At 51.5% G+C, this 27,949-nt stretch overlaps 2 protein-coding genes across 4 annotated transcripts; one reads left to right on the top strand and one right to left on the bottom strand.

The window, feature by feature from the left end:
• Positions 1-39: 39 nt before the first annotated feature.
• Positions 40-11,151, top strand: LOC144947313 (putative E3 ubiquitin-protein ligase makorin-1). 2 transcript variants are annotated; one of them, XM_078876561.1, is made up of 8 exons: positions 40-127; positions 3,067-3,195; positions 3,529-3,809; positions 4,120-4,346; positions 5,270-5,484; positions 5,766-5,876; positions 6,182-6,326; positions 6,702-11,151. In XM_078876561.1, exons 1-8 carry the CDS (start codon positions 78-80, stop codon positions 6,915-6,917), a joined length of 1,374 nt encoding a protein of 457 aa, XP_078732687.1. In that variant the 5' UTR covers positions 40-77; the 3' UTR covers positions 6,918-11,151. The 2 variants fall into 2 exon arrangements, with proteins under 2 accessions (XP_078732687.1, XP_078732688.1); XM_078876562.1 differs by lacking the exon at positions 40-127 and adding an exon at positions 452-592.
• Positions 11,152-14,488: 3,337 nt separating this feature from the next.
• Positions 14,489-26,019, bottom strand: LOC144947310 (guanine nucleotide-binding protein-like 3). 2 transcript variants are annotated; one of them, XM_078876560.1, is made up of 16 exons: positions 25,931-26,019; positions 24,695-24,753; positions 23,559-23,714; positions 23,145-23,255; positions 22,667-22,732; positions 21,892-22,021; positions 21,312-21,412; positions 20,547-20,844; positions 20,034-20,121; positions 19,536-19,719; positions 19,198-19,340; positions 18,219-18,349; positions 16,661-17,013; positions 16,118-16,181; positions 15,341-15,396; positions 14,489-15,286 (listed from the first exon to the last, which is right to left on the bottom strand). In XM_078876560.1, the coding sequence occupies exons 1-16, from the start codon at positions 25,941-25,943 to the stop codon at positions 15,068-15,070; spliced, it is 2,172 nt and encodes a 723-aa protein (XP_078732686.1). In that variant the 5' UTR covers positions 25,944-26,019; the 3' UTR covers positions 14,489-15,067. The 2 variants fall into 2 exon arrangements, with proteins under 2 accessions (XP_078732686.1, XP_078732685.1); XM_078876559.1 differs by having other exon boundaries at positions 14,489-15,396.
• Between the last annotated feature and the right edge of the window lie 1,930 nt (positions 26,020-27,949).

The raw sequence follows: 27,949 nt of genomic DNA, 5'->3' as shown, positions 1-27,949 counted from the left end.
AGGGGGCGTGGCCGTTGTGTAAGGGGGCGTGGTCTTTGGGTAAGGGGGCGTGGCCTGGGGCAACCCGATAACACAAGATGGCGGAGGCGGGCAGAACGGCGGCTTGGAAGGGAGAAGTGACGTGCAGGTAACCCGAGTCCCAACCTCAACCGCCGCCTCGACCACGGCGGCCCCCCCCCCACCTCCTCTCTCGTCGAACTACCCCGCCCGCCCTCCCGTTCACGTAGTCAGCAGCTCCCGCGAAGCCGAGCGAGGCCTTTAATGTCCTCCCCGCCCCGCCACCACCTCCGGGCCTGAGGAAACCCACGAGATTTCGGCTTTTTGAAATCGTAGCGCGGATGGTCGTCGCGAGCGTTCCGGCTGCGCGTTGATTGGTTCGTTTCGCACCACGGAGCGGTTGAGGGGAGCGGCTCGGCCAATCGGCGGACGGAGCTCGCGTAAGCGGACTATGAAATGTCGTCGTTGGGGGGTGGGGGGATTTGTGCGTGGCCTCAGGCCTAGCGAGGTGTGTGTTTAGCGCCGTCTTTGTCTTTCTTTGTTTTTAATCGCGTCGGTGAAGAGGTGAATTTAAACGAAGTTATAATCGGGCGAGGTGAGGCTGAAATCCGAGGGCATCGCTTGCACGTTAAAATGCCACGGCTGATTTGGTTTGGTTTGAACGCGGCGGCCGCGGGGCCGTGTTTACGTTGTCGGAGCCGGGTGGATTATATGTTTTTATAATTTATAAAAAATAACTTGAACAAAAATAAGCGATTTAAACGGCGTCGCGTTCACTCGTTTAACGCGATTTTGAGTTCAAATCCCCGGCCGTTGCCTTCATCACCTGCATGCTCTTTGTCGTGTGGAATAACGTGCGTGCGTGAGAACACGTTCCTGGTGCTCGTCATGGGAACGTGGAATTGTTCTTGTACCATCAAGCTTTGGTTTGCCAACGAAGTGGAGGCGTTGCGTTGAATTGGGTGGCGTATTTTGTTGTAGCGAATGTGCGAGGTCTGTCTGTTGGCGGTACGTGGGGAGCGGTGGGTGTAGTGGTTAGCGCTACGCTGCGTATCGAACCCGGCGACCCGAGTTCTGAGCCGGTCCTGGGCCTCACCTAGGTCGACTCGGCCTCACGAGTGTCTGGAGCGTTGTGTAAACATCGCCACTGAAGAGACAAAGGCGGCCGGGCGTAGTGCTGGCCACCCATCCCCTTTGTGTGCCATGCCGGCATTCATAGGTGCTCGCTAACAGCACTTGTCCCAACAGTCTCTTATCGGCTACCAGTGCTAGGTGAGGCCTCCAAACGCCGCGTGGATTCTCGTAAGTCAAGGGCGGGGAACCTTTTGTCTGCCAAGGGCCATTTGGATATTTATAACATCATTCGCGGGCCATACAAAATTATCAACTTAAAAATAAGCCCGTTATATTTGGTCAAACGTTTAATTAACTCGCCCCTAATACGATGGCTGGTACTGCTTCTCTTTGGCGAGGCGTGTGATGATGTTAGCTGGTATTGATGATGTTGCTGCTACTCGCAACTGCTTTTCCAGGTTTGCTCCTCGATTTATTGAATTTCGAGTCCGGCCTTCGGTTGATTGCCTTGGCAGGGCCGCACCAAATGATATCTCTGGCCTTATACGGCCCGTGGGCCAGACGTTCCCCACTGCTGCCGTAAGTGATGTGACCATCTGTTTATACACGCTGGTTAAGTGTACGGTGACCCTTTACGGCGGTTGCCTATATCCAATCACAATCGAGCCTCACTAGATCAGACGAGATCGGGGCGCATTGTGAGTCAAGTTGCAAACCCCGACGATTGACTTCCCACGCCACTGTGTGAATGAATATATACTCGTCAACGTTGGCCAGACGTCTTGAAAAACGATTTCAACTATATATTTGTTTTGCATTATGACTGCAGGTATTGTGGTCTATGCAAACATGACTCCTTGTAAAAAAAGGTGTCAGTTTTGTTGCCAGATGGAAGGGTAAAAAACCAATTATCATATTTTTTTACTGGCAAATGAGGTTCCAATGGCGTATACTCTTTTGTTCTTTCGGTAAAGTCACGTAGGTATAAAATCTTGACGTTACCTACGTGACTTTACCGAAATAACCAAAGAGTATGGTTTCCTTTAGTCACGAAAGCTTCAAATCAAGATTTAAACTATTTTTGTTATTTTACCAGGTAAGGCCCACTGAGCTACTATATAGCTATTTTTTCAGAAGCTGGCTGGCCACATGGTATCTCAAAATCTGGAGGTCCTGGAGAAAAATCCACGCGACAATGCAGGTGTCGAGGTCGGGATAGAACTCGCGATTTCCTGTATACCAGGCGAGGTAGTTAACATCTGGCCACGATGGCGCCCTTAAATACTCGTCGACGCTGGCCAGACGTGGAAGAGGTGACAGTGCCCACAATTGTCCCCACCACGCACGACCTGCCGATAGACTAACTGTGGTGTACCCATTTATACTCCTGGCTGGACACAGGCGGGAGGGTTTTAAGAAATTTGGCCATTGTTTTCAACTGCCGCGCCAGGAGATCGAACTGTGACCTCTGGATTGCAAGTCCAGTGTGTGAACCATTACACCACGCTAGCATCCTATGTGGTATGTAATGACTATAAATGATCTCGTTTATAAATAGAGGCTATGATAAAAAAAATTCTGGCGGTATAAAGGAGAACATACTGTGGCAGCTAAAGGAGAAAACACTCGCGGGAGGACGTCCACTCGGGAGATGGAGTGATGACATGCGCTTGGGTGCAGGTGCTAGATATATTGCTGCATCGCGTGAGCCTGAGAGATGGTGATGGCTTGAGGCATTCATCTAGCAGTGGATTAACCATAGCTAATAGCTTTATCCAGGAAAACATCACACCCTTCACACTTTTTCAGGAGGGTCCGACATGAGACGATTGGCCAGTTTCATTAATCACACTGCAGTTTATTCCTGAGACTCCAACATGTGCATTTGGTTATCTAAACCTGAGAACCTTGAAACGATAAAGGCTTATGAAGGCTGTGGATAGATCATAGATGAATTGGTGTGTGATGTTCCATTTTCTCGTGTCACTGGGACAGGTATTTTCTTCACGGCGTCTGTCGGGAGGGTCGTAACTGCCCCTACTCACACGATCTGAGCACTAGCAAGCCTGCCATGTCCTGCAAGTTCTACCAACGTGGGCGCTGCGTCTATGGAGACGGCTGCAGGTGAGCGAGCGGGGCCAATGGGGTCGTGAGTTGGTGTGAGGTGGGTTGGATAAGGAAGTGCGTTGGTTACCGGTGTGAGTTTACAACAGGGGTGAGAGGGCCAGAGTAAGCGAGAGGTGTGAGTGGACAATGTTTGTGGGCGAGGGCAATTGGTGGGGGGCGAAAGGGACGGGTGTGTGAGAGGATTGAGGTGGCAGGGTGAGTGAGAGTGGCGGTGAGAAATGGGTGTTGATGTCCAAGGGAAGTGATTGAGAAGGACTCGTTGAGGGAGTCGAAAAAGAGATGACGAGCCACCGAGCTGCCTTGAACGAAATTCTTTGATTGCTGCTATAGATACGACCATGTCAAGCCGCCCGCCCCATCAAAGCAGCAACATGCAGCGCCGCCGTCGGCAGCCAAAGCTCCCCCACGCCCCGTACCGCTCACATCCGATTGTGGGGCCGCTCCGTCCAAGCTGACACCGCTGAGCCGTGCCAAGCAGGGCTCCGAGACAGGGGGAGCCACGGCAGCGGGGAAACACGGGCTCAACCATCCACTCGGCAAGGCCGGGGGGGCGGCCGACTGGGTCAACGCAGCCGAGTTTGTGCCCGGGCAACCCTACAATGGGCGAGAGGGTGAGATCATATTGCCTTTTTAAAATTTACATTTTTCAACTCAAAGTTAAAATTATCAATGCATTATCTCTGTCTGGCTAGCACAGGATGGCCAATGTAATTAGAGTTAGCCACAAACCTGAAAGATAGGTAGAAAAACCTAATGCATTAGCTCTGCCTGTATGTCTTGACTAGGTGGAGGATGCACAATAACTCTCGTAAAGATGATCCAATGCGAACAAAACTTACCTATAAAATTACGTTGCACTATGTGCGTGTCAGTTAATGGACATTTGCGACATGCCTTCTCGCCTACCCTGACACCGCCCAGTCCCGTCGTCGTACCTGGCGGCGGCGCAAGAGGGGCTACCACCACAGGAGGAACCGGTCCCACCGCCGGCGCCAGCGGGCGCCTCCCAGCAGTTGTGCCCGTACGCGGCGGTGGGCGAGTGTCGCTACGGCGACCACTGCGTGTACCTGCACGGCGACGTGTGCGACATGTGCGGCCTCCAGGTGCTGCACCCGTCCGACTCGGAGCAGCGCACGCAGCACCACCGGGTGAGACGCGCCGTGATGTGACGCAACTCGCTCGCCAGTTCAGAAGCGGAATGTTCATTTAGACTGCAGGAGGAATCCGATGCGGTATACAGCTCTTTTTCACAGATTTCCAGCTGGGGCAGGTCAACAAACATCTGGGGCAGGTCAACAAACAATACAAAACACGACAGGAGTGCAAATTATAGGCAAGGTAAACAATCACTTAAATATATACAAATGAAACTTAACAATTTTTTTTATCTTGCTAGGTAAGGCCGACTGAGCCATTAGCTTCGTTTTCAGTCATAGCTCAACCAAGTGGCTTATGTGGAAATGGACAGCAGCAAAATAATCTAAAATATAGATGCACGTTTCACTGGATATTTTCCTGGTCGTTGGTCGACTGGAGTATGCACGTGCTCAGTAATTTAGATTTGTTGTCCAATTTTGGCGTGCAGTTGTAATTCCCGCAGCCGTCCGTGGGCGTCGTGTGAGCTGTGCGGACATGGTTCTGTAAACTTACACGGGGAGGCGTTTGGAATCCACTGAATAGGGGGCAGCCAGGGCTTAATTTGCGGCTACATTTTTTGCGGAAATAGGTGGCACGTGACCCCGGAGTAGCCACAGCTATGTATGTTCGATGTGTGTAGCATGCAGAGATATTTTTGTGTCGCTCACCTGAACAGACCCGGTTGAAATTAAGCTCTGATTATATTATCGGGCGTGTTAAAATTCAACCGTTCCATCGCCCCTTCTTCCTCGGTGAATCCATGAATCGTCGCGAACCGGGGACATGATGAAAATGACGAATATATTCCAACGTTGGCACGCGCAGTCACTTGTGCGCGCTGTGGCTTAGCTTCTCCGCGTCAGTTATTAACGGCGACGCTCTCTCTCCCCCCACGGTGGCGCCGGCTGACCGACTGACCGGCGATGTGGCGCAGGCGTGCGTGTCGGCCCACGAGAAGGACATGGAGGCGGCGTTTGCGGTGCAGCGCAGCAGCGGGGTGGTGTGCGGCATCTGCATGGAGGTGGTGTTTGAGAAGGCCCGCGCGTCGGAGCGCCGGTTTGGCATCCTGTCGAGCTGCTCGCACGCGTACTGCCTCTCCTGCATCCGCAAGTGGCGTCGCACCAAGCAGCTGGAGAACAAGGTCATCAAGTGAGTCGGCTCGGAGCTGCAACTACGGAGCGTCCCCGGTGTCAAGGCTTAGGGTTTAACGTGCGCGCGCTCGCACGTGTGCGCGTGTGTGGGTTCATAAATGTCCCAGTGGTATTCACTGAACCAGCTCTGCCACTGTGAAGTTCTTAGGTTATAGAGCTGAGGGGGTTCGTAATGGCCGTGTCTAAAGCCACAGAGCGGACACCGCCGAGATCCTGGGTATGTTAATACCTGGGGGTCGATGTCTCCTTGGAGGTTCGTAATGGCCGATAAACCCGCAGGTCGTGCCCCGAGTGCCGCGTGACGTCCGACTTTGTGATCCCGAGCGAGTACTGGATCGACTGCAAGGAGGAGAAGGACAAACTCATCCAGAGCTACAAAGACGCCATGGGGTAAGATGAGCGTCCCTCCTCCAACACTTCCCAGTTAGAGGAGGGAGGGATGGTGAGAGGGGAGGGAGGTTGAGATGCTTCCTCCTCCCCTCTCACCATTCCCCCATTCTTTCACTTCACCTATTCTCCCCTCATTCCTCCCCTGCCTGCTCTCCCTCACTTTCTCCCCTCCATTCCATCTCTCTCCCCTCTCTCCATTCCTTCCCTCCGACAATCCCCTCCCCAATTTTCTCTCTCCTTCCCTCTCACATTACCTCCCCCACCACCACCTCTCAATCACTCCCCTACGTCTGTTGTCCCCACAGGCAGAAGGCGTGCCGTTACTTTGACCAGGGCCGGGGCTCGTGTCCGTTTGGAGTGAAGTGCTTCTACCTGCACGCGTACCCCGACGGGCGCAAGGAGGACAAGGCGCGGGCGCGCAAGCAGCACGGGCAGGAGGGACACGTGCGGGTGAGGAGGCAGTGGCAGCATCGCTCGCTCGCCCCCGGTCCATCGCTCGCTCGCCCCCCGGTCCATCGCTCGCTCGCCCCCGGTCCATCGCTCGATCGCCCCCGGTCCATCGCTCGCTCGCCCCCGGTCCATCGCTCACTCGCACCTGTCGCATGCTCGCCCCCCAAACACAGCCCTGCAGTAGCTAATTTAGTGCGGCTAGGATCCTGGCCCGCAATAATCGAGTACTAGAGGGGATATGTTATTGCGGTGATGGATTGTTCGCCCGCAGTTTCCTACCTGGGCCTTAACCGGTGCCCACTGTCCATTGGATGGCGAGCGTACATGCGAGCTCGGGGGGGTGACCTGTGTTTGTGCGTTTGTTTCTTCGCGCAGTTCCAAAGCTCGATTCGGCTGTGGGATTTCATCGAGGAGCGGGAGAGCCGGGCGGCACTGCTCGACTCGGACGACGACCTCATCTTCTCGGACCTCAGCGACCTCCTCTTCATGCTGCTCGCGGGAGATGCCGACTTCGCCACCGACTCCGACGACGATTCGGACCTCTTCGACGACTCGGACCCCCTCGACGACGACGACGAGTTTTTCCTGTGACGGTTTCCCCCGGCTCTCGCCCGCTTGCCTTCCCCTCCCCGTGACGCGCGAACAGCTCCCGCTCCTCGTCCTCCTCCCGTTCCGCCAGCGACTTCGCGCACCGCTCCGCGCCGCCCATTTGTCTGCACCGCCTTATTGTGCCGCCCTCCCCTTTCACCTGAGGGGGGGGGGGTGGTCTCCGTTCGTCTCCGCCGACCGTTATTTTCCCGCCGTAATTTTTTTTTTCCCAGCGATTCAACCTTCGCACAGTTCCATCAGGTTTGAATTTTTTTTTCTCCTTCCCCCCCCCCACCCCCGCGCCAATCGTGACGGTGACGTCATGGGTGGCGATTTAATTTATTTGCCGGGAGTCGTGCGAAGGTTCCGCAGGCCTTGGTGCAGCCACGGTCAGCCCGAGCTGCTCCGCTTTTGGTCTACGGTGTTAGCCGTGAACCAGTTTCATTGATCCAAGGGTTACACTGGAGATTGGCATTCATTGGCTGCCCATCCAAGGTTCTGCCCTGGCCAATCCTGGGCCGCGATACTCGGCACTGGCCTCCATTTGCTGCACGATTGGCTGTGCTCGGGCATGACCATGCGCCAATTTGTTCTGCCGTTTATTGCGGCTGTTGCCAGAGGCGGCTGCTGTTTTGGACACCTCTCTCGGGAGAGGATGATGGTGGTGGTGACGGAGTGAGTGGGGGAATGGGAGGGATCATTCTGTAAAGGTGTTGATTTCACAAAGGGCTATCTCAGTGGAGTTGGGGTGGCGGGGGTTTGGATGCTTATGGTTGCGCTGACATCAAATCTGGCAGTGCACGTGGGAGATGGGAGGGTGACGATCACGGTTCAGAGGGGGGCGAGGTGGTCAGATGCAATGAACGAGTCGAGGCGCCTGTAGATGAGGCGGTAGTGATGCTCCGTTCTCGCGGTGTACTGACTTGACAAACTCCTGAATAGTAGTTTGGGCCTCCACTGGATCCACTCAGCCCAAAACAAACGCCCGGTGTTTGAACACCCCGTGTCAAGTCGGCGCCACTACCTTCTCATCTGCCGGGCCAGCAATTGAAACACTCGCCTGAGGCTGTGGTTCCCAGTGCTGCCTCCCACAAGCAGGGACTGATGTTGGACCCCTCTTGATTCTTTCGCTCTGCTCGCTGCCCATCGCGAGTTCCCAATTGACGGCTGCCTTGCTGCAGTCGAGTTGGCAGCCCCAGCTTCTTGTGAGCCCTGGCTCCGTGGGGGAGGGGGGGGAACCTTGGCCTGCAGTGTCGCGAGCGATCGCCTGGTTTGCAAGTGCCGGGACGTTCTGTCTGCGGGCAGGATCCACTTCTCTTTAACCTCTCAAAATTGTTAATTCGTGAATGTCGGTAACTGCACCTTGCCCTTCCCCCGTCACCCCCCCCCACCCCCCATTGCCTCCGTGCCAGCGTAGTGGTGTAATGCACAGACGACGTGTGTAGGTGTTTGCAACTTGGCCTGAAAACTCGGACTTGGGAAAATTCTCCCCCGCCACCGCCTCGGCCCTAAAGCCGGCTCCGCACCTGAGAAATGGGTTGCGCAACTTGTTAGCATGCAACTGAATCGCTTACGTGTGTGCAACTAGTTGCTTGGAGACGGACGACTTTTGAGAAGCGATCTCTAGCGACATTTCAAAACGTGCACGTTTGTGAACTGTGAGTAGTCGTTACGATCTGGAATGCGCACTGTCTAATTTCCCTGTTGCAGAATTGCTTGTTCAGTTTTGGTCAAAGCAGTTGCAGGCGATTTTTGTGCAAGTTTCGAGAGCGGTGTGGATCTGGCTGAAGACTCGAGCACATAAAGACCTCTAACTTGCGTAACTAGCGGTGTTGACAGTCCGCAGTACGTTTCTCAGAAGATCGAAACAAATATACGTACTCTATAACAGCGCGACCGCGGTCCTGCGTCACAACGGGCGGCTATGTGGATTTTAAAAAAAGCTCCATTGGGCTTGCGTTGAGTGATGGGTGCACAGGCTCGGGGAAACGTGAGGCAAGCCTTGGAAGTTTTTGAACTCGTCGGCATGAATCGTTGTTGGCTTTCCCGGCTCCTTGCAATTAACAAGACCCATAGACCCATCGCTTCCAGCCGTGCTCTCGAAAGCGATGGCTGCAACTTTATCTCCGGAAACTGTTTATTATACTCAACCTGCACCCAGTAGATACATCGCAACCTCGCTGTTCAATCGAAACTTCTGGCTGCCCTCCAGCTGCATGCTAACGTTCCGTTAAGGCAAAGCAGAGATTCTAGTTTTAAACCAAACCCTGTCAATTTCTCGGTTGTTTGAGAACATTTTCTCAACAAGGTCGCTCATTCGTTGCAGCCGCTTAGCCTGTCCCGTTGTGCGACTCGTTAGAGGGAAGCCTGCTCCTTTATTTTCCCCGTGTGGAATAACTGCGTCACTCACTCGCGCGTGCGCACGCACGCCAGTTGTGGTAAAGAGTGCAGCCTGCATGTTAGGGTGGGGACGGTGGCGGTGCTGGGAAGGCGGCGCCGGTGGGGTTGTGCCTCCCCTGCTCGCCTGCGGTCGCCACCCCCTCCCCTCGCGCCTGGCCCTATCATACCTCACCCGGGCAGCGCGCGGTGGGGACGGCACTGTCATCGCGGCGTAGCCATTGCGGCAATGCCGCCATCGCGTCGTCCGCGGAGCGAGCGAGCGTGCTGCGGTGACGGAGAGAAACGCTCGGGCTTGCCCGGTACTGGGAGCTTCTAAACCGCGAGAGGCTGGGGCGGGCCAGTTGGCGCCATCACCGGATAGGATGCGAGAACCCCGAACGGAACAATTGGGTGCGACATAATGAGCAGGCAGTTTGTGAGGTGCACCGTAGTACAAATAGGACGTTGTGTGGCAGGTGGTTCAAATAGTCCGTAAGGTGATATGTTAAGACAGGTAATGTGAGAATCCCATTGTGCACGTCGTTTTGAAAAGCCATGCGCAGGCAGGAAGGTAGGCAGCCCGTAAGATTGATCGTACCACAAGAGATGGGTTGTAACTTGGATTGGATCTCAAGACAGCGTTGTCGTGTGGGCAGTGAAAAAGTGGCATCACCACTTGGGAGACCTTTAATGTCCTCCTTTATCCCCTACCACATCATTATCACAAATGAGGCATGCGTTACCATTTGAGCCTGAAGCCAATTCAAGGTTTTTCTTGATTTTTGCCAATTGAAACATGAATTGCCTTTGTTAATGTTCGGTTTCGGATTGAGGTAAACCTCATCTGGTTTAAATCACCCAGTTTAACAAAGTAGTTGAGCTTTATCATCAACCAAGAGGTGGGATAAATCAGAAAGTTGCCTTTAGCTGCTGTGAAAGTCAAGGAAATGTTGCTATCAAATTTGATCACACTACATCCACTTTTAAGATACTGTTCTCAAATAAGAAAATGCCATCTGCTGAGTGACCAGTCCAGACTGACTATGTCCTGTAGACTCAGGAAGAGTGATTGCACATTTGGAGTTCCCCCCGAGTTATTTTATGGAGGGGTGTGCGTGGGTTGGTTTTTGGAGATTTGTGCTCCACTCTTTTGGGTCCCTTCCACAATATTTCTCCACCAGCCGTGGTTTGGACTATCGCACAGAATTTGCCCGCATGGCCTCTATTCTACCTCATTAAACTCGTAACTCCCACTGCGTTTTGTCCCAGTTATTCCCCAAGTGGACTTGAGTTTTCCCATTTTGGTGCCGCTGCTTAGACTCCGATGGGGGCACGCACGACGGGACCCGTACATTGTTCCAGCCGGGAGAGCCGTGTCCCAGCGCGATGTGAACTCGAGCGGCCGTTGATTTTATCCGTTGATTAAAACAAAAGGAATATAAACCGGTAACCCTATTTGCACATTTTGCGACGCGGTGGTGGTCAAAATGAGGAGGGGCTTGGCTACAACCACTAAATCGTATCGAGAAGGAACGACGAGCGAATCCTCGCGTGCGCCCGACCTTGGCGCGCGTTCGCGAGCTGCGCACTCGCCTGAAGCTTCCAGTACCGGGGCAAAACATGCGCGCGCGTGTTGCCTTATCGAAGCCGCGGCGTCTTTTGGCACGCAAATGGTGGACGCCGCTGGACGATCGAGCGCCGGTTTTTCGCGAGCCGCGGTGGAGGTTTTGTGGGGGGTTGAGAGGGGCGAGTTTTGACGACCCGAGGCGCTCGCCCATTGCTCGTACGGGTTTTCCTCTCCATTCCATGTACAATCTTGTAGATAACACAATAAATATGAACTTTGGTTGCCTCTCCATTCCCGTGGTGTTTGCGCTGAGGGTTTGTTTCGTTCCAAGTTGTTGGTTGTGGTCCTGCAGGATTAAGTCGGTGGTTCTTAACCTTTGGTTCTCAATTGTAAAAAAAAAAGGATGTTAATACATCCTTCTACAAACAGAATGAGGGTACCCCTATGGGCTCCCCCTTGTCACCAGTTATAGCCAACATGTTCATGGAAAAGTTTGAATCAGACGCCATCCAGACATCCACCCTGCGTCCTTCCCTGTGGAAGAGATATGTGGATGACACTTTCGTCATCTGGCCACATGGCCTCCCAGCATTGAACCACTTCTTGGACCACATCAATTCTAGACACCCATCTATCAGATTCACCATGGAAGTGGAGAAAGACGGTAAACTACCATTCTTGGATATTCTGTTTAAGAGGAGGCTTGACGGATCCTTGGGACATTCTGTCTACAGGAAAGCCACCCACACAGATTCCTACCTGAAACCGGATTCCCACCACCACCCATCTCAAAAGAATTCTCTCATCAAAACGCTATACCACAGAGCCCATGGCATTTCTGACCAACACCACCTGACTGATGAATTAAGACATGTACATCGGGCCCTCAGGATGAACGGATACTCTGACCGTACTATCCGCCAAGCTGTCTCTCCCACCACACAGAAACAACCACATGAAACTCCGACCAAAACTATCACGTTACCATACATAGCAGGCGTGACCAAAAAGATCTCCAAAATTCTAAACAAACATAAGATCCAAGTCCGATTCAGCACAGTGCATAAAATCCGTGATCTGATTCCATCTGTGAAGGATGTCGTTCCTGACTTACAGTATCCTGGAGTCTACAAATTGAGTTGCATTTGTGGTGATTGCTACATTGGAGAAACAAAACGTCATGTTGCTGATCGTGTCCGCGAGCACAAGTCAGATCTGAAACACGGCAGAACTGATTCTTCGGCCGTTGCCGATCATTGCTACAACTCGGCGGGCTCTCATGATATTGTCTTTTCCGAGACCAAGGTTCTCTGCAAGCCTCCTGGCTACCATCAAAGGTTTGTACACGAAGCCATACAAATATACAAACACAGACATAATTTCAACCGTGATGATGGGTACAAACTCAGTAATCACTGGAAAGATGTTATTAACCACGCAAAAAAGACTTAATTACACTTTTTGGACCATCTTATCTGACAGGCACTATTTTAATTTACTTCACCGAGTGTTAACATCCCCAGTTATTTTTAACAGTACTCTCTTCATTTTTCAGCCTGCATTGGTATAAACATGGGCATTTTCGTTCCTTTGTTCTATCATGTGTATCAGACCTCCCCTCCCCCCTTTCTGCCCATTGTGTTGGCGTGCGCAGCAGCCGCGTCCAAGCCGTCGCCAAATGTTTTGTTGGCTCCCTCCCCCTCCCACCCCCCTCCCTCCCGATACGTTCCATTCATTGGCTACCACATTCTGATGAACTCCCCCCCCCTCTCCTCCCCCCCTTCAACTTGCTTATAAGGGATTACATTTTGAATCATTGCTTCACTTGATGCAGCTAATCTGGCTGTGACGGTCCCACCTGATGACGGAGACTTGTGTTGCCTCCGAAACGTCGTGAATTTTATTTTTATTTTTGTTTTGTTTTATTTTACTTTCATTACTTTTAATGTTTTACCTACGTGACTTTACCGAAAAAACCTGAGAATATGAATCATTGCAGTCACGAAAGCTTCAAATCTAAAGTAGTTGTACTTACATTTTTTTAAATTTACCTTCTAAAGAAATTGGCCATGTCGCGCACCTGCTGGTGGTGCGTGCACCGCAGGTTAAGAACCACCGACTGGCTGAAGTTCTTGCCAAATGTTTTCTGGTCGCTGACAACAAGACTGATTAGGTAGCATGCGACTTACAGCCATAGTGAGAGGTGGTGTCCAGGTATCACTTGATTTCCGATCATTCGCTTTACAAAATTTCGCGTAGTCGCAATTGACAACGCGTGGGGACACTTTTCGATGAACGAAATCGAATTTCCGCGGGAACGAAATTTCAGATGGCACACGCCATGAAGGCATCAAGACGCACCCGGAAGGGTGCCGTCATCCATCTGTGACGGCGCTACGCTGTCCCTGCAGTGCAGCAGCAATGTCTCCATTACCTCTCCAGTCATACCAACATGCAGCAGGTCTTTTGGGAAGTTCCCTGAAAATGTGAATTATATTTAACAAAGAAATATCCAACCATTTAAATTTGTTCTTTATTTTTGTATTGTGAAAAGGGATATAGATGTATGCGTGTTAGGTTCGGAGTAGAGTTTGAATGACGGAAACATCCACAATTTAGTATCAATGCAAAAAGCCATTCTGATATGAATTGTTTTTGTGTTTTTTTGAAGAATGTGTGCCAGGTATAGAAATATTTTCTGGGTCACAGACCCAGATGAATCTATGCCCTGGTCACCTGAGTTTCAGAAAAAAATATATATCTTTAGACTGGAGGAATCTGAGTTATGAAGCTCTTCACAGATGCTCAGAAGTAAAATTTGAGGGTCTCCCCCACACCACCCAATTGTTGGTTATTTGAGCATACTTCCCCACGCTGGTCGGTGCACGTTGGTAGCAAAGGCGGGAAGCGCAGATGTGGAAGCAGATTGCACAGGACAGCAATGGGATTTGCTGCAGTGCCCCTTAACACCTGCGTTACATGCACAGTGGTCATCCATCCAAGCACAATCCAGGCTCTATTCTGCTTAGCTTTTGAGAGTCGGATTAGATTTGGCACATTCAGGGTGAACTGATCTTGAGCTTCACTGATAGAAAACGTTTTAAATGGTTTCCTGCGGTTGCACCAGCCCACAGGGGATTATTGTGTCCGTTGTGCAGGGAGGGGCTGGGTGGGGAGGGTGGGAAGGGTGGGGCTGGGTGGGGAGGGGCTGGTCACCCCGTGGTGCCCTTATACAACTCAACGTTTAACCTACTCACGCCGGCTTGTGCCCGCCCTCACAGTCGGGCATATTTGAGGAATACACCACGCCGCAGTTGACCCTGGCCATTGACCGAGCAACCCAACGTTCCTACCAGCTCCCTCTGCAGGAATGTGTTATGCAGTGGGTGCTTTCGACACTCCTGCACTGAGTAACCATTAAAAAAATTGTTTGGGGATGTCGAGGTCAGGGTTTAATCATAACATTTACCACATTTCTTCTCCCCTTGCAGAGGTAAGCTCATCTCACACAAAGCCTAATTAATGTTAACCAGGGCCCATTTAATGATCTAATTAGAGGTCGTGAGCGACAATCGCCATCGCCACCTGCTTCACACCTCCAGGACAAAACGCAGGCACAGAGAACGGCTCCAATAACAGCTTCACTTTATTGGCAAAAATAAAAACGGACGCACAGAAGGAGCAGAACATTACAGGAGAATCGGTGGCGGCCAGGGTGCTGGCGCAGTCCCCATTTTGAGAGGCACCACGTGTGTGTGTGCGCGTGTGTGCGCGCGCACGCACAGACAATGACCAAGGCCTCTCGTATCGCGTTTAAATGAATGCAGAACTCAAGTTGGTAACCAAGTTGAACCCCCCCCCCCCACCTAACACAGAGTTTTCATGTTCTTTAGACAAACCCGAGTCGCCCGGCAATCCCTGTTGTTTTTTTAGACGATTTCTCTGGGCTGATTCCGCTCCGAGTGGCTCTGCCCGGATCCCCGACGTCAGAATGCGAGCCGAGGCCGGAGGAGATTCACGTTACGGCAAAACATACAATGTTAACCTGTCGGAATTTTTTTCCCCGCCGCTTTTTTTGTTAACAGACTCTATTTGTCCATCAACTCAAATACCACGAGAGCAAGGGGGCCAACTGGAGGTGGATGCGAGTCGACTTGAATTCACCGTCCCGTGGAAACGAGGCTCAAGCAGCGACCAACCCCAGCCATCACAGGTAGAAGTCCGTGGCGAAGTCGTAACTGTCGTCGTTGGGCGCACGGGCAGCAGCTGGAGGGGCGGTCTTTGTGACAGCCAGAGTAGCGGTCTTTGTGGCAGCGAGAGGGGCGGTCTTTGTGGCAGCAGCTGGAGCAGCTGTCTTTGTGGCAGCCGGAGCAGCTGTCTTTGTGGGAGCCGGAGTAGCTGTCTTTGTGGCAGCAGCTGGAGTAGCTGTCTTTGTGGCAGCAGCTGGAGTAGCTGTCTTTGTGGCAGCAGCTGGAGTAGCAGCGGCAGCAGCAGTGGCAGCCCGCGTCCTGCCGAGTGGTGTCCTCGTCACGGCTCCTGCAAACGGGAACAGGACACGGGAGAGAAGCAGCTCGTTATCGGTGAGCAGTGCATTGTGGGTGACCTACTTGGTTAACCTTTGATTAAATTCAACGTCATACTCGGATTGTAAATGTTGTGGATTTGCTCTCCAACACACCGGTGTGCTGTACTAGTAACGAATTAGCATGTTCTGTTTACATGACAAACCTTACTAATTGTCTGTGTCGGGTGGTGGCGGGTTTAATGACACATATTTACGCGATCTAACCCAAAAAAACTAAATTTTGACTTAAAACTTTAGTGACTGCAGGAATTCATATTCTTTGGTTCTTTTGGTAAGGTCACATAGATCGAAAAAGAATTTAAAAAAGTGAATAAAAGAATAAAATGAAATAATAAAACGAATAAAATTATTTTTAAAAATTTCACTTTATTCTAGTTTTTCTATCTACGTGACTTTACCGAAAGAACTAAAGAATACCGAAAAACCTATATTATGGCTTAGCGTCTCGCGTGCACGAACTAGGTGGGGATTGTTGAATCGTGTGACCATTAGGAATGGCGACGCCCTGGGGAGGCCTTCATCCAGCAGCGGATAGATCATGGCCGACGACGATTCCGTTCAGATTTAACTACAGATGGCAACCCTTTGACCCCTTCACTCGCGGTGTCGCAAACAGCGGCCGAGGTCCGGTCCAGGTTCTCCCACCCTCCCTACCCCCCCTGACAGTCTCACCGTTATCTCTGTCAACGCCAGGCCCAGGAGCGATCGCCGCTTTTCCATTCCCCTCCGCCGTGACCTGCAAAAGCAACAACGTCGCACCGTGACTCAACAGGCATGGGGGCAGCACCCAAACTTCGTGCAATGTAATCACGTAATTTCATACTGCTAGGAAGCACCTGGTTCCACCAGCCCACAGGGGATTATTGTGTTCATCCATTGTGCAGATTTGAACCAGCACTGGGCCCCCCCCCCCTTCACCAACCAAGAGTGACCAGCGTGGTGAAGTATGCTTTCATCCAGCAGTGGATATAGAAAAGGAATATAATTATTTAGTATAGGGCGGTGCTGCTTTCATTTACTGGTTTGAACATTCCTATGATCAGGGTTAGTCTATAATAATACGAATGCATAAATATAAATTCTTTCTTTGGCGGATAATAATTTGTCTTTATTTTAGATAATTATATTTAATTTGAGCTTTCATTCTCTTTGAATTTGGGCTCTCACCTGGCTAAATAAAGGCTCAGACTGAGTGCAGAACAGAAATAAACCCACCTCTTCCATATCGTCGTCTTCATCGTCATCGTCTTCATCATCATCTTCATCATCGTCGTCGTCATCATCATCTTCCTCGTCATCATCGTCCTCGTCATCATCATCTTCCTCATCTATTGCCATGTCCTCAATCTTCTCGTCTTTGTTGTCCTCGGCCTTCTCGACTTTGTTGCCATTCCGTTGCTGCTGCCCTTTGCTGGCGCTGGCTGTTACCGCTTGCTGCTGCTGCTGCTGTTTCTGCTGCTGCTGCTGCAGCTGCTGCAGCTGCTGCAGCTCCAGGTCGTTAAGGACCCCCTTGGTGGAGCCGTAGCCCTTCACAGCGATGCTCCCCGCCGGCATGGGGAAGCGGCACCCTGCAAGGGCGCGAAATAAAAGTTTTAAGTTGACGTTGTTTGTCCAAGTGAGGGGTCGGAGGAGCCCAGGAGAGTCTGATGCAATAGTGACCTGGGGGACATTAACTTTGCCAGTATTTGGCGATGATTGCTGCTGCTGCTGAGTGTGTGTGCGATCCCAATTGACTCGTTTGTCATGAGCGATGATGTCTTCGCGGGCATTTAAAGTAAAACTGAACAATTAAAAAATGTTAGCAGGTAAGGTCCACTGAGCAATATCGCTCTTTTTAAGAAGCGACCTGGCTATCACAAATGGTGGCCGGGGTATTGAACTTCAACAATTGCGCTACCGCTCACTTATTACAACATTGCCATGGTTTTATTACCGATTACTGGGGCATTGATTTAATCAATTTGGCCAGTTTCCTTTCGGGTAAACCCCCAACAGCGACGCAACTTTATACGAACATTGAATTTGGATTTGATCATCTTGACACGAGTTATCGTGTACCCCACGTTACAGAAGGACAAGGCAGAAGGGCAGACACAGCCGACGCATCGTCCCTTTTGACCTTCCTTGGAAAGTGTCGATCATAAAATCGTACAATTCCATTAATTACGCAGTAATGGGAAACTAATATTGTAACTCATCATTTCATCACCATTTACGGTGTATCATGAAAAATAAAAAATATAATGCTGCGGCAACACTAGCTCGTACGTCTCTGCGTCGGTGTGTTTGTACGGGCTTAACAGGTGCTTGATAACGGCATTTGAACCCTATGCCTATACCCTGGGGTACCATAGTACCCCGGCTGTCGCACAATGTCCGTGATGCAGTCTTTTTTAGTCTGTTGATGGTCGGCGATGCGGCAATCCGACTCATCTCGACGAGCTCTACACGGTGCACTGTCAAAGTAAAATTTTTCGATAACGGATTTTTTATGCCGATGTTTGGCGTTTCGACATCACGGAGTAGCACTGATTTCGGATTGATTGGTACCCCAGTAGCAGAGTTAAGTACACCCCTGGAAAAAAATAGTGTCCCAAAAATAAAATATTTAATTGCCTCGGCCATTTTGTATCATTTGGTAACCCGGGGAACCGCCATAAGGATCATTTGCGCCAACCGTTTTATGTAGGTTATACGGGGGACCGCGGCAAACTACATGCGGGGGATGCGAGCGGATGTGGGCAAGGGACCGTAGCACACGGTCAAGACTCACGTGACAGCGTGTCGGCGTTGGCAGTGTCCAGCGCGGCACGGTCGTAGTGCAGCGGGGGGGATTCCAACTTCTTCGTGGTCTCAGTGGCCGCCAGATCCGCCGGCACGCTCGTGTGGAAACTCAGCTTCCCACTGCGACGCAAGTCACAACGATAGCGTCGCATCAGCCCGATTGCATCACGTTTGCCCACGCACACACACACACAAACGATAGCCAGCTGGATAGCGCTTTGCCTTTGTGTCCATATATATGCACAAACAAGGGGAATGGTGGTGTAGTGGTTTACGCATTGCGCTACGAATCCGGTGACCCGAGTTTTATTCACGCTCGTGACCAAAAACTGTGGCGAATATCTGGCCACCCATCCCCTGGCGTGCAGTGCCGGCCTTCGATGGTGCTTGCTGACAGCCCTTGCCCCAAAAGCCTATTCAGGTGATACGAAAACCTTTGATTCTTGTGTGTGTGTTGCGTGTGTTGCGTGCGTGTGTGTGTTGTGTGTGCATGTCGCCACACGCACCAGAGCCAGCTAGAGAGCACTGCCCTGTCTCGTGTGTTGAGTGCATGTGTGTGTTGCGTGTGTGTTGAGTGCGTGTGTGTGTTGCGTGAGCGTGTCGCCACACAGCTAGCTGGAGAGGACTGCCCTGTCTCGTGTGTTGCATGTGTGCGTGTTGAATGTGTGTGCGTGTTGAATGTGTGTTGCGTGTGTGTTGCGTGTGTGTTGCGTGTGTGTGTTGAGTGCGTGTGTGTTGAGTGCGTGTGTGTTGAGTGCGTGTGTGTTGAGTGCGTGTGTTGCGTGTGTGTGAGTGCGTGTGTGTGTTGAGTGTGTGTGTTGAAGGTGTGTGTGTGTTGAGTGTGTGTGTGTTGAGTGTGTGTGTTGAGGGTGTGTGTGTGTTGAGTGTGTGTGTGTTGAGTGTGTGTTTTGAGTGTGAGTGTATGTGTGTTGCGTGCGTGTGTTGCGTGAGCGTGTCGCCACACGCACCACAGCCAGCCGGAGAGGGCTGCCCTGGCGGCCGCCGCGTGGTCCGGCACGCCGCCCTTCTTGAGGTGCCCGCGCCGCCTTGCCAGCAGCTCCAGGAACTCGCTCGTGTTGCAGAAATCCGGCACCATGTAGTGAAGCATGATCTGTGATGGCGGACGGGAGGTTAACTTTAGCGACGAGCAGCACACGCAACCGCAAAAAACGCATCGGAATGGCCATGACTCTGGGGGTAACGGTACGGCTCGCGAATCGATTCGCGCATCGTTGGTGCCGTCTGTCGTTTGCCTCGGACCGCCGGGTTCGGTGTCGCCGTTCGACGGGCGGCGGCGGGGAGGCACCTGCTGCATGTTGCACCGCTCCAGGATGGCGTCGAGCTTGCGCACGGCGTCTGCGAGGTTCACGCCGCTGGCGTGCAGCCCCCGCAGCACGAGCGCCACCTCGGCGTTGTCGGCGCTCGGCAGCACCGGCGGCGAGTCCAGCATCCGCACGCTGTGGTTGTTGAGGCACACCTCCTGCATGGCCCTGCGTGGGGCGCCAGTGAAAACACCGTTACGCGGTGACGTGGTTGCACCGTGACGAGGTTATGCTGTTGCAGGGGTGCGCAGCTACAGGTCTGTACAGCGGCAAGGTTGTGCGATTGCAGGGTAGCGCGGTTGTGGGGACATGTGGCAGCATTTAAACACTGCAATATTCACAACTTAAAACTCATTATCTTCAGGGTAATGACACTACACTGTCTGACACGAGTTTGAAGCTTTATTCATGAGAATAAAAAAACTAAAATTCAAGTCCCGGGTCGCGGTTACATCAGCGAAGCGCTACGTGTCGGGTCACACCTGGTGACGGCAGCGTTGGGTCCCACGTTGCACAGGCGTGTCTTCCGCAGGCTGTTGATGATGCTGCTCTTGCCGACGTTCGGAAACCCTGGCGCGGCACACGGGAAAGAAAGAGACGGTGGGGATGAGTGAGCGGGGCGGAGGCAATTTTCATGGTTACACAAGGAGGCCCGGTCAGACGCTGTGCCGGCACCGCTGATATGCTGGGTTTGAATCCGGAGGGGGCTACACCGCCACGGCGAAATATTGGATTAACAACAGCAGATTAAAGATGTAACTTTAGATGTTGTTATACACTCAATTGTTTGTTCAGAAGCAGATGTATCTCGTCTATTCCTCCTTTAAAGGAGTGAAGACAGCAGCGGGGTGTTTACAATTGTGGTCGATGGTTTTGTATTCGTGGCCGCACTTGCAGGCCAACGAATCTTAGATGCGCCGCGTCAGATGGCCGCATCGGACACGCCACGGCAAAATATGCGGCCCATTGCGGGGAGATGTCTCGGTCATGCTCACCTACTACGGCCACCCGGCTTGCGGTGGCGGCAACGGCAGGGGTGGTGGCGGCGGCGGGGTCTTCTGCGGCGGCGGCAATTTCGGCGGCGGCAGCGTCTTCGGTGTCTTCGCCAGCAGCAGTGGTGTCAGTAGTGGCGGTGTCAATGGTGGTGGCGTGCTTGGAGCGCTTGGAGCCGCTGCCACCACTGGAGATGGGGCTGTGGTGGTGCTGCGCCAACCCGAGCAGCAGCCCCATGAGCGCTTCCTCGCCAACGCTGCGGCTCACCAGCACTTCACTGCCGGGCAGCTGTGCCTTCACCTGCACCGTGCCAGCAAAGCGACAGCACCAATCAATCACCGTCAACTGGACCGTGGAATTCCCGTTTTGTGTTGATGTTTGTGGCCGTACTGGACTAGAAAAGGCACTGGCAGGTGGAAGGAAGCGATGGCGAGGTGTGGTACCAACAGCAAAGGCATTGGCCATGATGACCTCTTGACCTTGACATTTTGCGAAAGGTAATAGGTAATGCAAGCAGAAGTGTGACCGGTAGTGTGACTGGTAATGCAAGTGGTGCCGCAGTAGTGCAAGTGATAGTGCTGGTAGTGCAGCAGTAGTACGAGTGGTAGTGTAAATGACATCTATAAAAAAAAGCTTCATGGCTCATCGGATTCCTCCAGGAGAAATATTGTGTTCTGATCTGACAGTGCAAATGGTGCAGCAGTAGTGCGAGTGATAGTGCAAGTAATGCAGCAGAAGTGCGAGTGGCGGTGCTAAGTGTATCGCACCCCAATGCCCGGCAGCTGTGTGGAACACTTGAAGAGCACGGTGGGGTGCTCCCTGCCCAGGAATCCGAGCCACTTCTCTGCGCTGTCCTTTGGCACCAGGTCTGAGGGCAGAGGGAGGGCAGGAGAGAGAGACAAAAAGGGCAGGGGACGGTGGGAGAGGAATGTTAACCATGGCCAGAAGAGAGGGGGGAGGATAGACTGGGCCGGATATCACTCTCCATTCACTGGCAGTGACCAGCGTGGTGAAGTATACTCAACCACCATCACCAATATGGCATGGAGAGGGCTTCATCCAGCAGTGCATTGACAAAGGGCTGTCGTTCACGATGATTGCATTATTATAATTATTCATGATGAACAGACGTGTTACAAAACCCGTCTGGCACAGAGTGAAAGATGACACAAAAAATTATCTGCAGGAACCCTCTATCGATCTCCCTCTCACGGGAGCCCTTTCGCGAGCAGTGGTAGTGAGCAAGCGGTTGCAGGGCTGCACCTGCGCCGACTGCGAACGCTGGCGACGTCGCCGGCTCTCGGCGGCCGTGTGCGGTGAAAAAGGGAACGGGATCGTGGCGCTCACCGATCTTGTTGAGCAGGAAGACGAGCGGCTTCCCCGCCTCCAGCACCGTCTGCTCCAGCTGGGGGCAGCGGCAACCGAGGGGGTCGCGCGCATCCAGCACCAGCAGCACCACGTCCGCCAAGCCCAGCACCTGCCCAGCACCACCACCACCATCGCACACACAAATCAATTCATTAGCACATCTGCCATTTGTGGAATTCTTTCGCATCGCACATAGCTGACCGTGCTAATCAGAGGTGTGAGGGAAGGACAACAAACTAAACACAAAAAGCAGTTTTCAATAAATTAGTTTTCAATCTAGATTTAAAAGTGCATTGCTCCGGTCATTCTGTAATAACAGAAGAGCGTTCCAGACGACCGCAAAAGCCCATCTGAAAGGAAGCGATGCGGTGACCGTCTTTGTTCAATGGTTAGTCAAAAGCAGCTGCTGAGAGGATGAGCTATGCGCCACAGAACGGTACAGTAGTGTCAGTCTGCTCTATGGCTCTTAAGCGGATTTACCCAATGCACTGCTGCATTTCTTTAAAAGAAATGCTGCTTGATAATAACTTCTGGTTATATATACTTTTACCCATAACGCACAATTGCAATGGATGAGTTTTTTACTCAGCTGGGTCATTTGTAAGTAGATTTTTAAAATATTGACCGATAGTGCGCACAGCCTACTTAATAAAAAATAACATTACGGGATCTTTAACGTCCAATGTGAGGCAGGTGACAATGGTGTTGCTGCTGCTAATGACGATGATGAGACCCTCCCGATCGCTCCACCTGCCTTGTGCAGCTCATTCAGAAGCCTCTTGTTCAAAGCCTCTGGTTTTGTCTTCATAGCCACGGGGTCCTGTACGGAGACAAAGAGACAGATGTTCAAACAGTGTAACCACAGCCCCACATCTGCATGATTTTGTTCCTTCGTGTGTACTCGTGCGTGTGTGTGTATACCTGTGTGGGAAGTGGTAGTGTAGCAATTAGCGTGCTGCATCGTGAACCCGGCAACCCGGGTTCGATTCCCACTCACAGCCAACTTCAGTGACGATTACTTGAACCGGACCTGGGCCTCCCCTAAGGCCGACTCAGCCTCAAATGAGTACCTGATGTGGTGTGTAAACATTGCCACTAGGGAGACAAAGGTGGCTGGGCGTGGTGTTGGCCACCCACCCCCTCGTGTGCCGTGCCAGCCTTCATAGGTGCTTGCTCACAGTACTTGCCCCAACAGTCTGTTAAAGCTATACAGGGGATCTTTGTGTGTGCACCTTTGTGGAGAGGCGATCCGTCTTGCGCTCGGTTCTCTTACTGCGCTCATCCCGTTTCTTCTGCAGCTCTTTTTGCCTCGCCTCTTTCCTTTTCACCTTCAGCTCCTCTGCCTGCTCCCACGCAGAGACACACGCACAGATGAACACACAGATGAGCACGAGTTTGTTTGCCTGCGCCAGGTGGATTGTTAGTGCGTAGGTCTGTGCGAGAGGGCAACGGCTTGTGGAAGTTCTTCCTTCTGGAGTGCACTAAATTGTGGCGGACAAAGACGATTGAAAAATCCATGTTGGATTGAAATTGTATTGCTATGAGCTCCCCCCACCCCCCAACTGTGGTTCGGACATTTCAGCCCCCTACGGCGCCACTGATGCTCTCCATCATTTCCCGGTCGTTCGTCCGTCCATGGGCCGCACCTGCTGTTTCTTTAACTCGGCATCGCGCAAGACGGCGTCCTTGAACGGCGCCAAGTTGGGCACGCCGGGGTCCTTGCGAGCTCGTCGCGCGGCGCTCCCTGCCCCCGTTCCCTTCTTCTTGGCCTCCTTGCGCTGCTTGCGCTTGTGCTCGCGGACCTGGGTCGAGCGTGGGAACGGATGGAGAGAAGTACACGCGTATACACACACAAAAGATGTTAATCACGTGAGTGGACAGGTACATAGACCCGACGCTGCACGCACACGGCGCAAACACATGCATACGGGCGCAAACACACATGGAAACATACGAATATCCCCCGTGTAGCCTATACAGGCTATTGGGGCAAACTAATGCCGATGAATCCCAGCACAGCGCATTAGGAGGTAGTGTAATAAGCACCACGCCTGGCCGCTGTTATCTCTCCAGTGGTGATGTTTATACACGTAGGCTTTCGCGACCAATATTATTCATAATCAACGTTTTTGGGTTAGATCGATTTATTTATAAATGTGTCGCAACCCTCCACCACCCGACACGGCCAATCAGCAAAAAAGTGTCACGTTGACAAAAGACATAGTTCACTACTTTAGCCCACCGGTGTTGAAGCGTGAAACCACAACATTTACAATTTTTTAGTTTGACGTTTCGGCATCGCCCGATGATGCTGGATGCAATTACCAGCGAAACGTCGTACGCAAAAATTGTAAATGTTGTGGTTTCACGCTTCAACACACGGGTGGGCTAAAGTAGTGAACTATTTGTCTTTTGTCAACGTGACACTTTTTTGCTGATTGGCCGTGTCGGGTGGTGGAGGCTTACGACACATTTATAAATAACGCGATCTAACCCAAAAACGTTGATTATGAGTGATGTTTATACACTGCACAAGGTCCTCATTTGAGGCCGAGTAGACCAAAGAGGCCCAGGACCAATTCAAATTTTCGTCACTGCCGTTGGTCGTGAGCGGGAATCGAGCTCAGGTATTGGGTACGTAGCGCAGTGCGCTAACCACTGCGCCACCACTCCGCAGATGGCCAGCCCAGCAGCCAATCAGTTGAACCTCCTCGCAAATGACCACGCAGCCGCTCTTCCCCTCCCTTGCTCGTTCCGGTCTCACGCAGAAACCGTTCCTTGCCTTTTTCTGGATCTTGAAGCGCTTGGAACAGGTCATGCGCTTGCTCGCCTTCTTCAGCTCTGCGGGGTGGGTACGGACGAGAAGATACCGGCGAGGTCGCGGTGAGAATTGGCGCGGCAGGTGAGAGCGAGCAGTTGCGATCACATGGGCGAGAGCACATGTGAGAGCGTTAGGAACTACATTATACAGGTGGGGCGACGCAAGCGAGTGCAGGTGAGGATATGAGTCATTCATAAAAGTATAATTGCGCAGGTGAGAAAGCACGTGACGAGGCAGGTGAGCAAGACACGTGATGACACGGGTCATGGTCGGAAGTGAGGGTACGGATGATGATCGCACGTGATGACACGGGTGATAACACTGGTCAACACACTTTTTCTGGCATAAGGTATTCCAACGGTTGTAAGGTAATTTTGGGGTGCTGATTCCAAATCTGGCATCAGTTTTTGTCTATCGCATCAGGTTTTTTAGATATCAGATATTGCATTTTCAATAAAGACTGCAGAAGAAAAATATTAAATGTGGATATCTACATAAAATGATATAAACACACTATGCTAAAAATACAGCACCATATTTTAACACTAAAGCAGTCACTGACTCGCAACAACTTGCAATCATAAGTGACAGAGTTAATTTCGGGTAAAATCAATGAAAATGGGATATGCCGATAGCGTAAAATGAGATGTGATAGAGCAAATCTGAGCTCAGATTTGGAATCAGCACCCTGAAATTAGTCTAAAACAGCTGCAAAAGTCCAGGCCAGAAAAAAATGTGTTTTTTTGTTGACCAGTGTAATCGCACTGGTGAGATTAAAACCCAACACCAGAGGCGACGGCTTATAGAGGCCTTCACCCAACAGTGGATTGACCATGGTTACTGGCGATGACGATACTTATCCGATGCACCCACCTTAATAAAACACACGAATTGGGATTCTCAATTAACCCATCCATTAAATTAATTAAGAGTTAACGTAATAACCCAACGTAAGGGTCCCCCTAACGCATCACAGCGACCCGAAGAACCCCCAACAGCCTTCGTGCTGAGCGCTCCATGTGCAGGGGCCTACACCACACGGCCTATCCTGCACCACCGGGGCCGCTACGGGCACGTGGGGGGCATGGTCTGAAGGTCGCCGGCCGTGGCCTTCGTCCCCTTCCCCTCCACGGCGCCAACGGGGAGCTGGCGGCACGAATGTAATGAAGGAGCGAGGGCCGAGGCGACGAAACTTACTCGGTCTCTTCATGGCTGCAACGGAGGAGGCAACGTGGTCGCCAAGGTAGGAGGAGGAAGTTGTGACCCCTGACCCGGAACTGGATGTAGCGCGGCGATGCGTTGGGTGGGGGGGGAGAGCCACGTGCTCGCCGGGTGGGCAGCGCGCGAGACCGCTGGTTCGATTCCCACTCTTGGCGTAAACAATTATTTGCTTTAAATGTTTATTTTTGCAAAATGGTTATTGATGTTCATATATTTTGCCACGAATATATAATTTGATTTGAATCACGGTGTTGTATTCATATTTGAATTTGAATTCCAGTACAGTATGTTTTTTAATGTACAGTATTACGATTACTTGAATGTTTTTATCACCATATTGCAATATATTGACCAAATAACACGTGTGTAACATAGCACAGCTGGATGTGTTTTTTTAAATAAAATGGCGTTTTGAAATTCACATGAGGCCATTTAGACTTTTCATATTCACATCGTGTCAAGTTTCAAGTTGGATTTCGTGAGACAAGGGGCCGTCCATAAATGACGTCACGCACCTAGGGGGGGGGGTCAGACATTTGTGACGATGTGTGGCGAGGAGGGGGGGGGGTGAGAAATGTGACGTCACATCAAAATGCACAACTTTAAATGCACACGTTCTACTTAAATAAACTTTTTAATAAATGTCTTCTCCTACATCAGTGCAGCGCCACATTAAATACGCACTACAATTACAATAGTTTAAAGCGATTTGAAGCATGTTTTATTTTCAAAATGGAAATATGGTTTTGGGGGGGGGCAGAGCTTTGTGACGTCATATTTGAGGGGGGGGGTCTGACTTTTTGAGACGCCGTGTGATGAAAGAGAGGGGGTCAAAAATCGTCCAAAATCGCGTGACGTCATTTATGGACGGCCCCCACGGCGAAAACACGAGACACCAAAAGACGCGTGCCGTCTTATTTGCAAGGGCGACGTCAATCTAATTTGCCAGTGTGTTCAGTCTGGCGTTTCAGTCACACGTGAGAGAGTTACATTTGCTTTAATTCATCGATTTGCATCATTAGCCACGGCCAATGCACTGCTGGAGGAAGAGGCCCCAAAGACTTCCCCGCTGCAATTCACACTCGATGAGCTTGGCATTCCATCGCTCCATCTCCGCGGTGGATGGGTGCTCTCTGGACGCGTCACGGTGACGAGATGTTAACTACCTCGCCTGGTGTACAGGAGGTCGTGGGTTCGATCCCGATCCCGACCCTGACGCCTGCTGCTGCTGTATATTTGGAGTTTGCGTGTCTCTCTCTCATCATCATCACGGTGGCTAGGAGATGTTAACTACCTCGCCTGGTGTACAGGAGGTTGTGGGTTCGATCCTGATCCTGACCCTGACGCCTGCTGCTGCTGTATATTTGGAGTTTGCGTGTCTCTCTCTCATCATCATCACGGTGGCTAGGAGATGTTAACTACCTCGCCAGGTATACAGGAGGTTGTGGGTTCGATCCTGATCCTGACCCTGACGCTGTATATTTGGAGTTTGCGTGTCTCTCTCTCATCATCATCACGGTGGCTAGAAGATTTTAACTACCTCGCCTGGTGTACAGGAGGTCATGGGTTCGATCCTGATCCTGACCCTGACGCTGTATATTTGGAGTTTGCGTGTCTCTCTCGCCATGGTCACGTGGATTTTTTTCTCCGGGTCCTCCGGGTTTAGAAACATTTAGAAACTTGCGTTTAGAGTATGCGGCTGCTATAAATCTCCACGCGATAAGCCACTTCGTTGAGCTCTCATTTGTGGCCATGTCGTTTCTCCATGTTTAGTGGGTTAATATGGACTGGACACGTTTTTATTTAGACGGGGGGGGGGAGGGGAATTAAGTTCAGCGTTGTCAGTAGAATCGTTTACTCGATTATTCAAGAGGATTGTCGCCCAGCAATCAATTTTACAACTTTCAAAGTGCTGTTCGTTGCCTGGCGTTTTGGGCCTGTGCTCAGACAGCGTGATTTCAACATTCTATTAGAACTCCAAATCGACTATAATCA

This window comes from Lampetra fluviatilis, chromosome 44 (genome assembly GCF_964198595.1).
Source record: "Lampetra fluviatilis chromosome 44, kcLamFluv1.1, whole genome shotgun sequence".
NCBI lineage: Eukaryota > Metazoa > Chordata > Hyperoartia > Petromyzontiformes > Petromyzontidae > Lampetra > Lampetra fluviatilis.
Note: the sequence above shows the minus strand (reverse complement) of the source record. Positions and strands in the feature narration are given on the sequence as shown.

Coding starts and splice junctions, on each gene's coding strand:
- LOC144947310 (XM_078876559.1), bottom strand. Junction 21,413..21,891: donor CTTCCTGCTCAACAAGATCG/GTGAGCGCCACG, acceptor CTCTGCCCTCAG/ACCTGGTGCCAAAGGACAGC. Junction 18,350..19,197: donor GCCCTCTCCGGCTGGCTGTG/GTGCGTGTGGCG, acceptor CTTGCGTCGCAG/TGGGAAGCTGAGTTTCCACA.
- LOC144947313 (XM_078876561.1), top strand. CDS start 78: ATGGCGGAGGCGGGCAGAACGGCGGCTTGGAAGGGAGAAGTGACGTGC. Junction 128..3,066: donor AAGGGAGAAGTGACGTGCAG/GTAACCCGAGTC, acceptor TCACTGGGACAG/GTATTTTCTTCACGGCGTCT. Junction 3,196..3,528: donor GTCTATGGAGACGGCTGCAG/GTGAGCGAGCGG, acceptor TTGCTGCTATAG/ATACGACCATGTCAAGCCGC.